Below are 14,506 nucleotides of genomic sequence, written 5' to 3' on the forward strand. Positions count from 1 at the left end.
CATTTAATGTTTAGAGTTCAATAAAATTCAAATCAAACATCTACTGTGCCTAAGAAAAATGAACTGTGGTTTTCGGTTAGGAGAAGGTACTAAGGTTAAGCTAGAGGTAAGGAATGTATTATAGAACCATTTTAAGTTGGAGATAGTTGTGCCGCAAATTCTTTAGTTTCATTACATATTTCAATGATGAAATTGCCACCTTTTCATATTTCCAGTGGCGTGAACGAGCCTGCCAGATTCCAAGATGGCCACATCGTTTCCGTCGTTCACATTTGACAGGCGGCATCCATTCTGTTTTAATTCAAGTCCTTCTCTTCTTTCCCTTAGTTTATGAGCTACGTATCCGTGTCCCCTTTCCCTTTCCATGACTTGATAGAATTGACCAGTGAAGCAAAGTAGATCTGCGCGTGCGCTGTGTTAGTGTTGGGCATAGGGCAGGATGAATGCTGCTCCCCAAGATGGCGGCGGAGGGAGGAGGGAAGGAGATGAACGAGATTAAGACCCAGTTTACCACCCGAGAAGGCCTCTACAAGCTGCTGAGCCACTCCGAATACAGCCGTCCCAACCGGGTGCCTTTTAATTCGCAAGGCTCCAACCCCGTCAAGGTTTCCTTCGTCAATGTCAACGACCAGTCTGGCAATGGGGACCGGGTCTGCTTCAATGTGGGCCGTGAGCTCTACTTCTATATCTACAAAGGCGTGCGCAAGGTGAGGCTGGCAGGGGTCTTGCAATGCCACAGGAGGTGGTGTTAGAGGGGTGCAGTCCGTGGGGAAGTTCCACCCTGTGGGCGGAGCTATAGTCAATTTAGTGCTGACTTCTGGATGTTCTGTGCTTTAGGACGTTGTTACCTTGCGCGTGTGTGTTTCTGTCTCTGTACCTTATTGTGTGAATTGCTGTCGTGGGGATCTATATGGTTTAGTGGTTTAAGACCTTTAGTCCTTAGTTGTTGCTACTTAGGGAACTGTCTCTTTAGAGATACTGCTCCTTTGGGAGCGTCTGGCCATAAGAGCATTGCCTCACCCGCTTTGTGGTGCGTGGTGTGTTGTCCCCTTTGGCTTGTCTCCTGATTTTTTTTGGGAAGGGGGGGAGTTGTGTTGCTTTGCGATGCATATTTTTAGGGCATTTTGGCCCTGTTCGTTATAATATTTTTAGTTCGTGGTTGATTTTTCAGTGTTTGGTATACTGTCCTTCACAGGTTATGATCCTGCCCTTCGCCAACCTTCACCCACTCCCTCATCGGGGGCACTTGTACCAGTTGTATGATACGATGGTACAACTACGCTGCTCTAGTAGTATTTGCTTTCTTTGGTTGTGAGACTCGGTTACCACCGCCCTTTACTCCTACCATGGGTGCCCTTTTAACTCCCGATCACCTGATGCTTATGCCTGGCTCGAATCACAGGCGAGCACTGTCTACTTATCATCAACAGCAGGTAGCACTCTTCATGGTAGGTGACAGGATGCAAATGAGGATTTTCAGAGGCACAGTGTATAAAACATACAACTACCACCTTTTATTTTTCTCTTAATATTTCATTTCTGTGATGTGTTTCGAAAATAATTATGAACATTTTGGACTACGACATAACTTAGAAAGACGCTCTGACTTCCGATAGACTAAACACAGAAACAAAACGACGGCTTATGCACAATGTAAAGTGTTAAAAGTATGTTCTAACTGTGCAAAGTTAGAAGTCGATATTTATCAACACTAATAACTTTTTTGGCATAGGGGATCAGGACAGATCTTTAGTTTCTTGTTGACTACTACAGGCGCCCTTAAAAAATAACCACAGGAACATTTGGTCCTCAACATTTAAGTGACATCAGTACTCGATAGGATTTAAATCTAAACGTTTAAAATGTGCATACTGTAAAATAACTTGCCTCTTGGATATAAAGTGCATTTAAAAAAAACTTATTTTCTCACTTATGAAATTGCTTGAAGTCCTTGGGTATACAGCCTTAATTATTACCTGTGAGTTACTGTAGTCTTCCAATAATGTGTTACTGTTTGTTGCCGTTACTCAGTAGGAATTATATTTATAATAGTAAATTTGGTTTGTTAACTAGGTCAATTGATTGCAATTTTATAAAGGAGTACATATTTTTACCACATACCATCAATAAAGTGCCCAGTCTTTTGAGGGACATTTTAGCTAAACGTTCAGAGGAAAGTATCTTGAATTTGCAGCCAGGTTGATTGGTGGAAATATTACTAACCTCATATTTAGTGTTCTAATAACGTGCTGATCGGTAACATCATATGTTGACCTAAAATGTGGAGCAAGCTCTATTTTTGTTGTTGCTCAGCTTTTTGTAATCATTTTCTGCTGAATGCTGTTCTTCTGCAGGTAATAAAGTAAACATTCGTTTTGGGGATTTTACTCCGTTTCAATGTAGGCCTTTAAGCAATGATGTGAAAAACATTCAAGGGGAATTCCATTTTTCTTGTTGCATTGTGTCTGTGCTCAAGAGGTACTTTCTAAAGTATGTATAGAAAGGTACCAAGGCACTGTTAAAAAGGGCGTCATGAGGGGTCTATCCCCCTAATGTCTAAAGATGTTTTTTCCTTGGCAATACTGTTTGTTTTTAATGGTTGAACCCTGAAAAGGAGTTTATACTTGTTGGTGGGAAGAAATGGGCCCAGCAAATAAGTAATTTTAACGTAATTTTGGAATTCTTTCCTGTAGAATGAGCAATGCCATTAATTTCGCATGCCAAATCAAATGCTCCCGAAGTTGGTGCAAGGTCAGGTGGAAAACCAGACCTTTAAAAAAAAAAAAAAAAGGTCTACAGGTATCCAGCGAAGAGAGGACCACGATGGGCATAAAACATGCATTTGCTCCTACCTTTTTACCAATAGATAGAATTTTCAGGATTTGACTGAAAAATAAAAATAGTCAGCTTGCCGCAGATTTTTGATGGGAAGGTGTCACACTAGTAACAACAATGACTTAGCCAGTAGTTTAATTAATTTATATAAAGAATGTTAAGCCCATCGGCTTAGCCCATAATTTACGAAAATAAATAATACAAGGTTCCTGGTATTAAAGATTAAAATAATATATACTTTTATTTTTTTTCTGAAGTGTGCTGTTTCTAGCTCTTTTATTAGAGGTGACGTCAGCTGTCTCTTAAGACTATTGTGTTTCCAAGCACTTCACTCATAATATACATAAACACTGGGGTTTTTGGTCACCAGGCTGGAGTGATTCATCTGTTAAATTGTCTCTATAATTTCTACTTTAGACTATCACAGCATATAGTATGTATGGGGCAGTGTCCAGGCCATTTGCTCCCTTCACTTGGAGTGACTTCACGAAGCATATGCATATTGTTCACATCCACCTAAAAATAGAAAAATTCTCCTCTTTGATAAAACCTTGTTCCAAGTCTGATAAAACCTTGTTCCAAGTCTGCTTTTTATATTAGTGATGTTATATATTGCATCTAAATGGTGACTTTTTATTTTGCCTGCTCTACCCAGTTGTGTGGCAATTTATTTTCTGTCTTATAAAGTGTTTCCATACCATTGCAGCTGCTTGGGTTAGCAGCACTTACTTAGCTATTGATTTATTCTAGTCTTATTCAAAAATAACAATATATATGATATAACGGAAAGGATTTCTTATTAAATATCACTAAGAACAACTGTCTTTTAAATTTAATTTTTTATTCATGCAAGCATATGATGGCAGTTTCGAGGTAGCCACGTGAAGTCTGTTTTTCCTTTCCTTTTGGTGTCTTTTTTACAATAAAAATAAAAAAAGAAACTAATCATCGCATATGTCTGCTATGGCTTTGCCAACACTTTTTCAATATGGTGCAGCTTGCTGAAAAACTGGGATACATAGACTAAATATTTAAGCAGAGCACTATTCCTCACAGCTTGATTGCATTATGCCTAGTACTTTCGAATGTTTTCATGTTGACACTGGAAAAATATAGGTTTAAAAATCTTTGGTAAATCCTATGTTTGGCAATGGCAGACCTACAGTCTTTTTTGTTAATTTATCCCTGCAAATGTATGCAGAAGGCAATATCCCTTTAAAAGAAATAAAAAGTAAAAATGTCACGGTTTGTATGTGGTGTTCATGTTTGCAAAAAAAATAACAAATTACTCTCACTAAAATAAAAAAAACTTTCAACAGATTGGCTAACCCGTCTTAACATGGAAAGTGAACTACATTTTAGGCAGATGTGGACGAACGGAATGCTGCCACTCCCATTGAAAAGAGCCAGTGTCTAAGTTAGACTGCCAAATACTGTGGTGGGCAGAATGAAAATGTGAATGACACCTTAGCAAACAGTGGAGGAAGAGGGATGCTTGAAAGCAGTTGTATATATTTCACTGTGCAATTATACATGTGTATGCTTAGATGCACATATTCTTATTGTGCAATTTTATGGAAAAGCTTTCTATTACAGTTAAAGCTGTTTCCCGGCCAAACCTAAGAGGAACACTCACTCTAATAAATATGGGTTTTAGCCAATGCATTTGCTTAAGTTACGAACACAACTTAAAAAATAGTGTAGATGTACCTGGCTTAATTTTTCATCAGAATCTGACACTGAAATACCTTTCTGACGAAGGTGTAATCAACCTATCTAGATAATTTTTGTTTTAACTTTGGGTTTCTTTAACGCAACCCCGTGGAATTGGAGTTCCAATTAAGGCTCCCTGTTTTCCGTTTTTATTGATTTGTACAGATAAATACAGACGGAAAACGTTTATTTTCATGTCTGTATTTATTTTTAAATGTGTATAAAACGGAAATTTGGTTGCTTTTTTAGTCATTCTAAATACTGTCTGCCAAGACTACCAGGCCCATAGCTGTGTGGATTGATAGGTAAGGGATTAAAAAAGAAAGGGATTTTAGTAAAGAGGCTTTAACATTGGTAGATAAATACACAGGGTTGATTCTGAAGTTTGCATATTTTCACTTGAGTGCATTGATATATCTTCAGCGGGTATTCGCATCATTGAAACCTGGCAGGCATTCAATCATGAGTGCATATTTATTGATTAAATGTGGAAATGTACTAATTTCAGCTTCATTTTTTCACAAAACCCAAAATAAATATGGATAAATACAGATAAAAGTAGCCAAAAATAAATATGGATCAATACTGACGTAAATGTCCAAAAAAACAAATACTATAAAACCGGGAGCCATAGTTACAATTTCATCATTTTTAAAAATTCATTTCTTGTGCTGTGGGCATTTTGAGTCATCCGACAAAAAATAGGTGCCCATCGTAAGTCAAACAGGGAGTGGAAAAACAGGCTTTTCTTGCAGGTTTTCAGTTGAGTGAGTCTTTTTTTTTTTTTTTTTTTTTTTTTTTTTTAGTGTAGAGTACAGTGACAACACTTGTTGCTAGTGGGAGAACGCCCTTCCCGATTTAGTGGAAGTCTAGCTAAGTTTTACATGTATGTACATTGCATTTACAGAGAACGTGTTGTTAATTCACGTCTCCAAATAAGAGTGCTCCATCACTATTTGAAGCTCCCAGAAGTGAGATTTTGTTCGGTTTCATTTTCTTGCACTGATTTTAAATTACTCTGGTCTTGTCTTTATGACCATCATATTTTGGTCTGTATTGTCAGTGCAGCAGTCATAATAGCAGGAATAACAGGAAAACATTTTAAGATGCAGCACTGAGATGGGTTTTGGCTCCATCCAGATATTGAGGTCTTTGATTACAGGTCTTGATTTGTTAGAAAAAGCATGCTTTCACTGAAAGAGTGTATGTATTGTCCTTTTTTACGCTGTGGCAAAGCATATATTAAAAACAGCATGACTGACAAGTCAACAATCAAGGATGTAGGCCTGATTTGTTAATTATGAAAAAATATAAGAAAACAGTGATTCTGGTTTATTTTGTTTGAAAAACATTTTAAATTCAATAGGCCTTTGATGTTGGCTTGCACATTGTTAAAAGTTGTATACCGAATATTTTGTCACATATATTTTCACGTGTTGCCATAGCAGGCAAAGGTTTTGGCGTTCGCCATCCCCTGTGACATCCCTTGAGTTAGATTTGGACTTTGAGTATCCTGGTAATGCTGTTTTAGGAAGGATTGTATATTGCTTTGCAGCTATAATTTTTTACATATTTCTAATTTTATGATTGTTTGCAAAGGCTTTTGGGAAATGTTCTGCTGATTACAGTGGGCCTCGGTTATGGTGTCTAGCCAATGACAAAGGCTATGTACTTTATTGGTTTATTAGAAAAAGTTATGCCAACGGTCAAAAGGTTTTATTATAAACATTTATGTCAAAGGTAGTACGTATGGCTTATTTATTGCAAAAAAGAATTTTAAAGCCAATAGGCCCTCGACTTTTATTATTTTTACAGTCTGTTAAAGCCTGTAGACCGGTACTGTTAAACAGTCTCGTGGATCGCAACAGTAGGCAATGTCTTTAGGGCTGGCTTGGCAATGCAATTGTTGATAGACTGTGATAAACAAAAAAGAGCTCTAAGAAGCACTACCGAGATAGGGACCTCGGCTCTAGAGTCATGTAGTGAGAGACAACGAAGTGAGAGCAGGGGATTGAAAAAAGGATTAGAGACAAGGGCCCGATGGACATGCAGCCAGCCCCAGCACATAAACTACATGTAAACCCTCCCACAGGCTGTTTTTGCCAAATGCAAGACTAGTTTTAGCTGTGGGTAGGCTTGGGGCTCCTTCAGTCCCAGGCTAGAATCCAGAAATGGTCTTCCAACCAATCATGGGCCTATATACATATTCCTATGTTAATGGGTTTAGTTTCAGCCTTCCTGATTGACTGAACATCTTCTTGCCCCTGACAGTAATCAACATATCTCGGTGTCGGGCAATGGAGATTCCCTGACCCCAGATAGTAACTGTTTTTATGGTTTAAATCCTTTTATTGATTTTGAAAAGACAAGTATTACATTAACTGCCACCGGTCGGTGGGGAGCATTCGTTTAAACTAGAAATAAGGATAGAAAAAGAAAAGAGTAGGAAAGAAAAGAGATGGTCAAGAGTTCTATCTCTGTTACATGTGTGCGAAACAGCAGGCCGGGGTCACCCATATGTTCCGGCCTGGATAGCCAACTGGCATGCTTAGTCCTGGGAGGGGTGGGGGTGTAGGGATGGGTGGAGGCATTAGTGAGGCGGAGCACTCTAAGGTACTTCCGGCAAGTAAGCTTAGTGAACTCGTTGGACAAGAATTCTATAGTGGTACCCCATGTTTAATCACATTTGGAGGGAACAAGTGAGGCCTGCTGTAATATTTTCCATCCCCGATATTTCCCAGATCTTATATAGCCAATCCAGACGAGTGGGAATTTCCGCTGTGCCCCATCTAGCCATAAGTGCCTATTTGGCTGCCCCCAACGCCAGCGCAATTGCTCTACCCCGGTTTGATCTAAGAGGGTACATCAGGGCATTCGGGAGTCCCAAAATTTTGTATGAGGGGAGTTTAGGTAAATCAGTATAATCTATATCACGGGTCTCCAACCGGTCGATCGCGAGCTACTGGTAGCTCGCCGACCCTCTGGGAGTAGCTCGCGCTACTTTCTAATTATAGAGAGGTAATTTAAACATTCTATTTTGTATGCGTTCATTGTCTTTTCCAGCTTTAAGACTTTGCCCGCCCTCTCACAAACCAGCTGCTCTGATTAGCTGAATGAGCTTAGCTGTGGCGAGGCGGGACAAAGAACTTGATGTTCTTCCTAAAGTCGCGTGCCGTGGCGCAGTTTATAATTGCCATCTGGCCTATCTCATCCTCCTGGGAAGCTGCGCAGGACTGGTAAGTGTTCCCCCCTGATTATTAGTAGTATTTTTGGTAAAACTGTCTACGTGCATTGTTAGGCCTTTGATTTTAATATCGGCTGCCACCGTGCTTTACATCTGCCTTCAGTAACAAAGCGCGGTGGCAGCCGATATTAAAAACAATATCCTGCAGGCAGTGAGCAGCTACCGCGCTCACATCTGATTTTAAAAATCCAAAGTCCTTGCCTGCACCAACTACTTTCAACCCCCCCCCCCCGAGCAAGAGTGCCCATTGTTCGCGAGAAGGCTGGCCGTCCCCAGCCCATGCCCCAGCGCCGCAAGTGTGGGAGTCTGCGGCAACTGCCTCATTTACGAACACAAGTGGTGCCCAGCCCACCCACAGCGAAGAATGAACTCTGCCCCACAACGGAGCAAGCAGTCTCCGTGCCCGTAAAAACCCGCCTCGCAGTTAAGATAATCGGTGCCCGGTTCCCGTGCCCCGCAAGGACATTAAACTGCCCGCATCAAAGATAGAAATCCCCGGCGCCCGCTCTTGCAGCCCGAGAGAGGAGGTCTGCGGCGAGGGGCGAAGTGGACGAAATGGCTGTAGAACATGTGAGAAAAGCAGCTCCGACCCCCGCACAGCCCGTGAGAAAAGCAGCTCCGACCCCCGCACAGCCCGTGAGAGAAGAGGCTGCTGAGGAGGGGCGCAGTAAGAAGTGACTGCGTGCGGCCAGCGCTGCTAAAATAAATAACCACTTACCGCGGCCATGGGGTGTTGGTCCTGCTACACCCGGCTGCGAGTGTGTGTGTCCCGGGCAGCAGCCGTCTCTATAGGAGCCCCTCCCAGGAGGTTAAACAGCACAGAGCCGGCAGAATTCAAAGGGAAGACCTGGAAGTGGGGGAACACCAGCGAGAGGGAGGCCAGCAGCAGTTAGCATTTAGTCGGAGTGAGTTCTTGTGCTTCCTCTAAATCTGCATCTCAATTGACTCATGTGAGCCAGGATCTCACCATCATACTTTTGGGCTCCATCGTGAACCTTCTGTTTGGGTCCAGATGCACACCTGCAACATGGTATGGTTAGAGCAGCAACACAGTCAGCCTAAGGATGGGGGCAGATTTGGAGGGGGAGACTGCCAGCAGAAGGGGAGGGAAGAGTCACTGATACAATTGTAAACACAAAGAAGAAGCTACCTAGCCATCCATAAAAATGAGCAGTGGAATGACACAAGTTATGCATCCATGATCTGGAGGAGTAGGTGCGAGGTACAAAAACTGTAAGGGGAAGGAAGACTACAGCGATTAATTAATACCAAGCAAACAAATAAGCATGGCAGTGAAGCCAACCAATGGTAAGGAAATGTCTAAGAAAGCCGACTACTAGAAAACAAAAGGTCTCCAAGTCACAGAGTAGGGTAGGCATTGTCTAGGTGCGAGAACTAAATACTGAATAAAAGTGCATTCGCAAAATAAGATGTTGGCCCACCAGCCTTGGCACAGAAACATGCTTCTTTGTAGGTGGATGTTCATATCACTGTCTATTTTGCCCTGGGAGGGGCAGCATGGTGGGGGGTTCTTGCTGAGTAACAAGTTGTGCAGGACTTCCTTCACCATGCAGGTTGGTGGTCTGTGCCAATGCTTGTCTGTGGATTTCCGGCATCTTGTGTGCCGATTTTATTGCCTGGTGGGCTGTTTTGTGTTGTTCATTTTTCAGATAGTGCCAACATTGCCTGCTGCAAGCACAAATAGCCTACTGAAGTCTTCCACACCTTGAAAAACACCTCCGATACAACATGTCTAAGTTAAAAAACTTAGTTTGCAAATGTGGGCCACTTTTTTCAGCTATTTGATTTGCCTGCCCCATATTAACAACATAACATAACTGAACAGGTCTATTTGTAAAGCGCACAATTACCCGAAGGTGTCCTGGTCCTGAATAACAGATGTTTATTGATAGGTCCTGATTTTGAAGCTATTACTTGAAAGGTCGTAAAGCGGTTTGCCAACAGCACACATGCAAAGTCTTTTCTTTCAGTGTTATTATGTTCAAACCACAGTATGGGGCCCATGGGCACTGAAGAAATTGGCTTAACATCAATGAAACTGGGCGGGGGAGGTCGCTCGGAAAAATGCGCGAGTTGCTTGGGGTTTAGTAGCTCCCGACGATTTTCACTGACCAGAAGTAGCTCTCACTACACAAAAGGTTGGAGACCCCTGATCTATATTCTCTATATCCCGCAGAATCACCTCCCAGTAACTTTATATCTTTGGGCATTACCACAAGATATGAGTGAGTGTGCCCTGCAGACCACACTGCCTCCAGCATTTATTCCTGCCCTGCTTCCACCTAAGAATTCTCACTGCTGTGTAATACCAATAATGTGCAATTTTCAAAAACTCTTTGCCTGCTGTGCTGCACGAGGTAGACCTAGCCCTATATATGATGTCCTGCCATTCCTTGGGGGAGAACTTGCATTCCAATTCGGATTCTCACTTCTGATGCGCCGGAGATTTTAGTCTGGGTGTGTTTAAGAAAGCATAAATGTCGGACAGCAACCGTTTATCTGACGTTCTGGTAACGTGCCACTTCTCAAATTTTGTTAAAAAATGACCTGCATGGGATCTTATCTGTGGTTGGGTGACCCAGTGGCGAAGGGCCAGATATTGCCAATATGCCTTTCAAGGGATCCCGAAACCTTCAATGAGGCCTGTGAAATCTATTACCTGTGCTCGTCAAATAGGTCTCCAATGCGTTTACAGTTGGCCTCTTGCCAATGGAGATATCCCTCACCTGTGTGGGCTGGTGGGAAGTCGGGATTGCCTATAAAGGGGGCTAGAGGGCAAGAGGCCATGTGGTACTTGTACCCGATTCCACACACCCAGGGTGGCCCTCAAGACCAGAGTAAAATGTTATTACAAATATTATTTGGTTTAATGTGTTTGTTAATAGTTATAGAAACTATGTTAAGTTGCTTTATTTTTCATATAGATCTTTAGATTTCCATCACAAGGGTACGTATGATTTAACAACCCAGTGTTATTGACCTATGAGTATATGGTAAGTAGAAAAATATTGTCTGTATTGTGTATATATATTCATTATTATGAAATATGTTGATTGCCTTATGTATGTTTAGAGCTATACATTTATTATACAAATATATGTACTATAGATATTATAGAATATGTTTAAGCAGCAAATAATTCACATTCTGGTGGTGAAGGCACTAGCAAACAACTGCTCATGTCATGCATTTGTCATAAGTAATTACATTAGTTGATAATGTTCTTTAGAGTGCACAAATGCCAGGGATCTGCCACCACTATCCCGTAAAGTAGATGAAATCTTTCTCTGAGAGAATTAATGGGGTATGATTCAGCACTCTATACCAAATGTCCAGAATTTAAATCCAAAGTTAAACAATAGTAAAACATTGGTGAACATGGGAATCCTTAACAGGGACAATATAATCACACTATGATCCAATTTGGAGAATTAAAATATTTTCTTTATTTAATGATTTTCATCATCATCTTATCAAAATAATGATTCAACTTTCTGTTTTAGCTAATATCTTTTGCCCACAAGAACTTCTTCAGGTCTACAAACGTCATAAACGTAATATATATAGGCACCGGGGGCCTACGAAGGAAATTAGGAATAATGAAGTTAATTATTTATGAGTAGGAGCTTTAAATCAGCTTAAATCAGATCAAGCATTGCATTGTGAACATGAATGAAATGCAGTATGTTTAAATTACGTGTGAATTATTAAAAAAAATGTACTTTTTTTTTTTACCAAGGACTACATTAACCATAATGCCCTGTTTTCTAAAGAGGATGTGACATCATCCAGACATGTTCCCTTTAAATGCATTGGGAAACATGGGGGCGTTACCGTGAACAAGATCTCAGTAGGAGATCGAAACGCGTTGGTGGTTTGAATGTTTGGAGATTTGTGGAAATAAATTACTTGGAACTTTTGAAAACGATTGATGGAGTGCGACCCAATTCTTTCTTTTGTAAGGGTGTTTGGATATTGAAAGCGGCGTGCTCAGCCGCGGGGTAACGCACGACTAAAAAGCAGCGCCTGGACCGTGCAAAGAGCAGCTAAGTAGTGTGTGTGTGTGTGTATATGTGTATATATGTGTGTGTGTGTGTGTGTATATATATATATATATATATATATATATATATATATATATATATATATTTTATTGATTTTCCAATAATACAAATAGTGATCAATCAAGTCTCATCATGAATAACGCATTTTGACATGAATAACATTTAAAAAACAACAACTTTATTTATGTTTTTTTTCAAGAAAATACAGATGCACTTCATACAAGCGTCCAGTACATCTCAGAGGCTTAATGAGTTTCATCCCGCAAGGTCAGGCGCAATGCGTTACACCATAATGCATCTCCAACATATTTGAGTGTCAGGACAAGAAAATCAACACATAACAGCTTAGCATGTCATATGCAATATATAAGAACATTTACATTCTGCTAGTACAATGTGGAGAAGTGTGGCTCACTGGTTAGAGCAGGCAGACCCTGAAGCAGAGGTCAGACCCGGGACCAGGGTTCAATTCCCGACGCGGCAGGGTCTTGAGCTCAAATGTCCATGGACTCGATAATTCTCGCTTCGGTGCCTGACCTAATCATGGGTTCACACTCTGCAACTCTGGGCATTAAGCTTGCTTAATCTCCACAACGGCCCCCCTGCGGCGGGATGCCTGGCTTTCACCTTGGGGATGCCCTGTAGGGGCTATCTCACAGGGAAAAGCCAGGACGGGTTCCCAAGGCAAGCGCGGAGATACCTCTTCGGGGGTCGATTCAGGCGCTATATAAGAAAACATAATAATAATAATAATAATGCAATGCCCATCATGCATCTATACTTATCATGTCCCTATGCATCTGTACATATACCTACGCCTCCATGCCATTGCAGTTAGTTCGTATCACCTTCTGCCCTATCCTCCAGGACCACCTCAGGCGATGGCTCATTCGAAGTCGGCTCTGCGGTACTCAGGAGGTAGCCCTGCAAGGGCCCCCATATGTCTCTGGGCCTGCTCGCCAAGGGTTGCATGTCAGCGTACGCAGCATTTTGCTCTTGACAGTACATTACATCATTCAGCCAGTCCTTAAACTTCGGGGCTCTCCCTCTTCCCCAGCGGCATGCTAGCCGACGTTTCGCTAGTAATAGTGCAATGTCTAGAAACTTCCTGCACTCCCTGGGTACTTGCATGGTGTATCCCAATAACATAAATAACGGATCTCTGCCCAGTGTAGTGCCTAGCATAGTCTTGAAGGGCTGCATGCACCGGAGTCCAGTATTCCCATATACCGGGACACTCCCATGCCAAATGTATAAACCCAGCTCCATCTGCCCGGCATCTGTCGCATCTATCATTATCGGACAGCCGAAACCTAAACTTCGTAGCAGGTGTGTAGTAGAGTCTTTGCAAGAACTTATAATGAATGATCTTGAGCCTGCAACTAGCTGAAATATTCGCTGTTATACCACAGCAATAGCCCCATTGTTCATCAGTGACCTCCTTACCAATATCCTCTCCCCAGTGCACGCGAGCTGTTCCCTCAACCGCCAGTCTCTGCGTCTTAATGCTGCTATAAATACTAGAGACCAGGTGCCATCCATCCAAGGATCCCAGCATACAATGTAACGGCAATAGGGTCTCCGGTTCCAGGGGATACTCCGGCAACACTTCCTTCATTCCCTGCCTCAATCTTATATAATAGAATACTTCCAATGGTGTAGGTCGTATAGTTCCCAAAAATTGGTTCCGGGACCGAAATTGCCCTGCCAAAAACAAATCCCCCCAATTTGCCACCTTAAGGCGCCGGCATAATGCTTGCAACCCCTTTTCTTGGAGTAACAGAATACTGGGATGATAAGTCAGTGGCATTCTCTGCGAGTATAACAGCGTAACCTGTAGCACCCTCGCCTCCAAGCATCCACAGTGCATGTCACTGTTGTTGGCGGCGTTTCTAGGACAGTGACAGGTCCATGTATAAGACCATTCAGGGGAAGGGGATGAGCCACCCAGTCCTCAGCCGCTATCTGAGGCATGCATGGTGTAGGTGCCATCTAGTGATAGGCATAATGCGCCTGCGCACTCATGTAATATATTTCAAAATCTGAGATGTCAAATCCTCCTTTATCTTATGGCTGTGCTAGTATGGATCATTTAAGCCGCGGCTGCTTTCCTCCCCATAACAACCGAATCAACTCCGTCCTCAATGTCTTAAAGAAGAAAGCACCTGGATAGTAAGGTATGTTCATGAACAGATATAAGAAGCGTGGCAATATCACCATTTTTATGAGCGATGCTCTGCCCGCCATGGACAATGGCAAGGAGATCCAGCGTGTAACACTGGAAGTCAATTTGGTAATTGCTGTGCCGTAGTTATACCTGAGCGTCTCCTCCCTATCCCTGGACACTTGAATCCCGAAATAGCGAAGATCCGAGTGACACCATTCCAGGTGGTAGTCCAGCTGGAACTCAGGGACTGCAGGCGTAAGCGGGAAGAATTGTGACTTTCTCCAGTTAATTTGTACTCCCGACAATCTACCAAACACCAGAAATTGACGTAACAGAGGATTTATATTTTGTTGTGGGTCAGTGACATATAGCGTTATATCGTCAGCATATAATGATATCCCAATTTGACGTTGGAAGCATTTGAACGCACTATCCCTATGCAGCTGTCTTATTCGACATGCC

At 42.0% G+C, this 14,506-nt stretch overlaps 1 protein-coding gene across 5 annotated transcripts in view; it reads left to right on the plus strand.

Annotated features, from left to right (window-relative positions):
- The first annotated feature begins 376 nt into the window (after positions 1–376).
- Positions 377–14,506, plus strand: part of WDR20 (WD repeat domain 20) — a 151,637-nt gene continuing 137,507 nt past the window's right edge. For 2 of the 5 annotated variants that reach the window (XM_078660199.1, XM_078660200.1), the window contains exon 1: positions 377–707. In XM_078660199.1, coding sequence (XP_078516325.1) covers positions 444–707 — 264 coding nt within the window. In that variant the 5' untranslated portion in view covers positions 377–443. The remainder of the gene's footprint in view (positions 708–14,506) is intronic. The other 3 variants (XM_078660196.1, XM_078660195.1, XM_078660197.1) reach the window with 2 other exon arrangements.

Source organism: Lissotriton helveticus, chromosome 9, assembly GCF_964261635.1.
Source record: "Lissotriton helveticus chromosome 9, aLisHel1.1, whole genome shotgun sequence".
Lineage (NCBI taxonomy): Eukaryota > Metazoa > Chordata > Amphibia > Caudata > Salamandridae > Lissotriton > Lissotriton helveticus.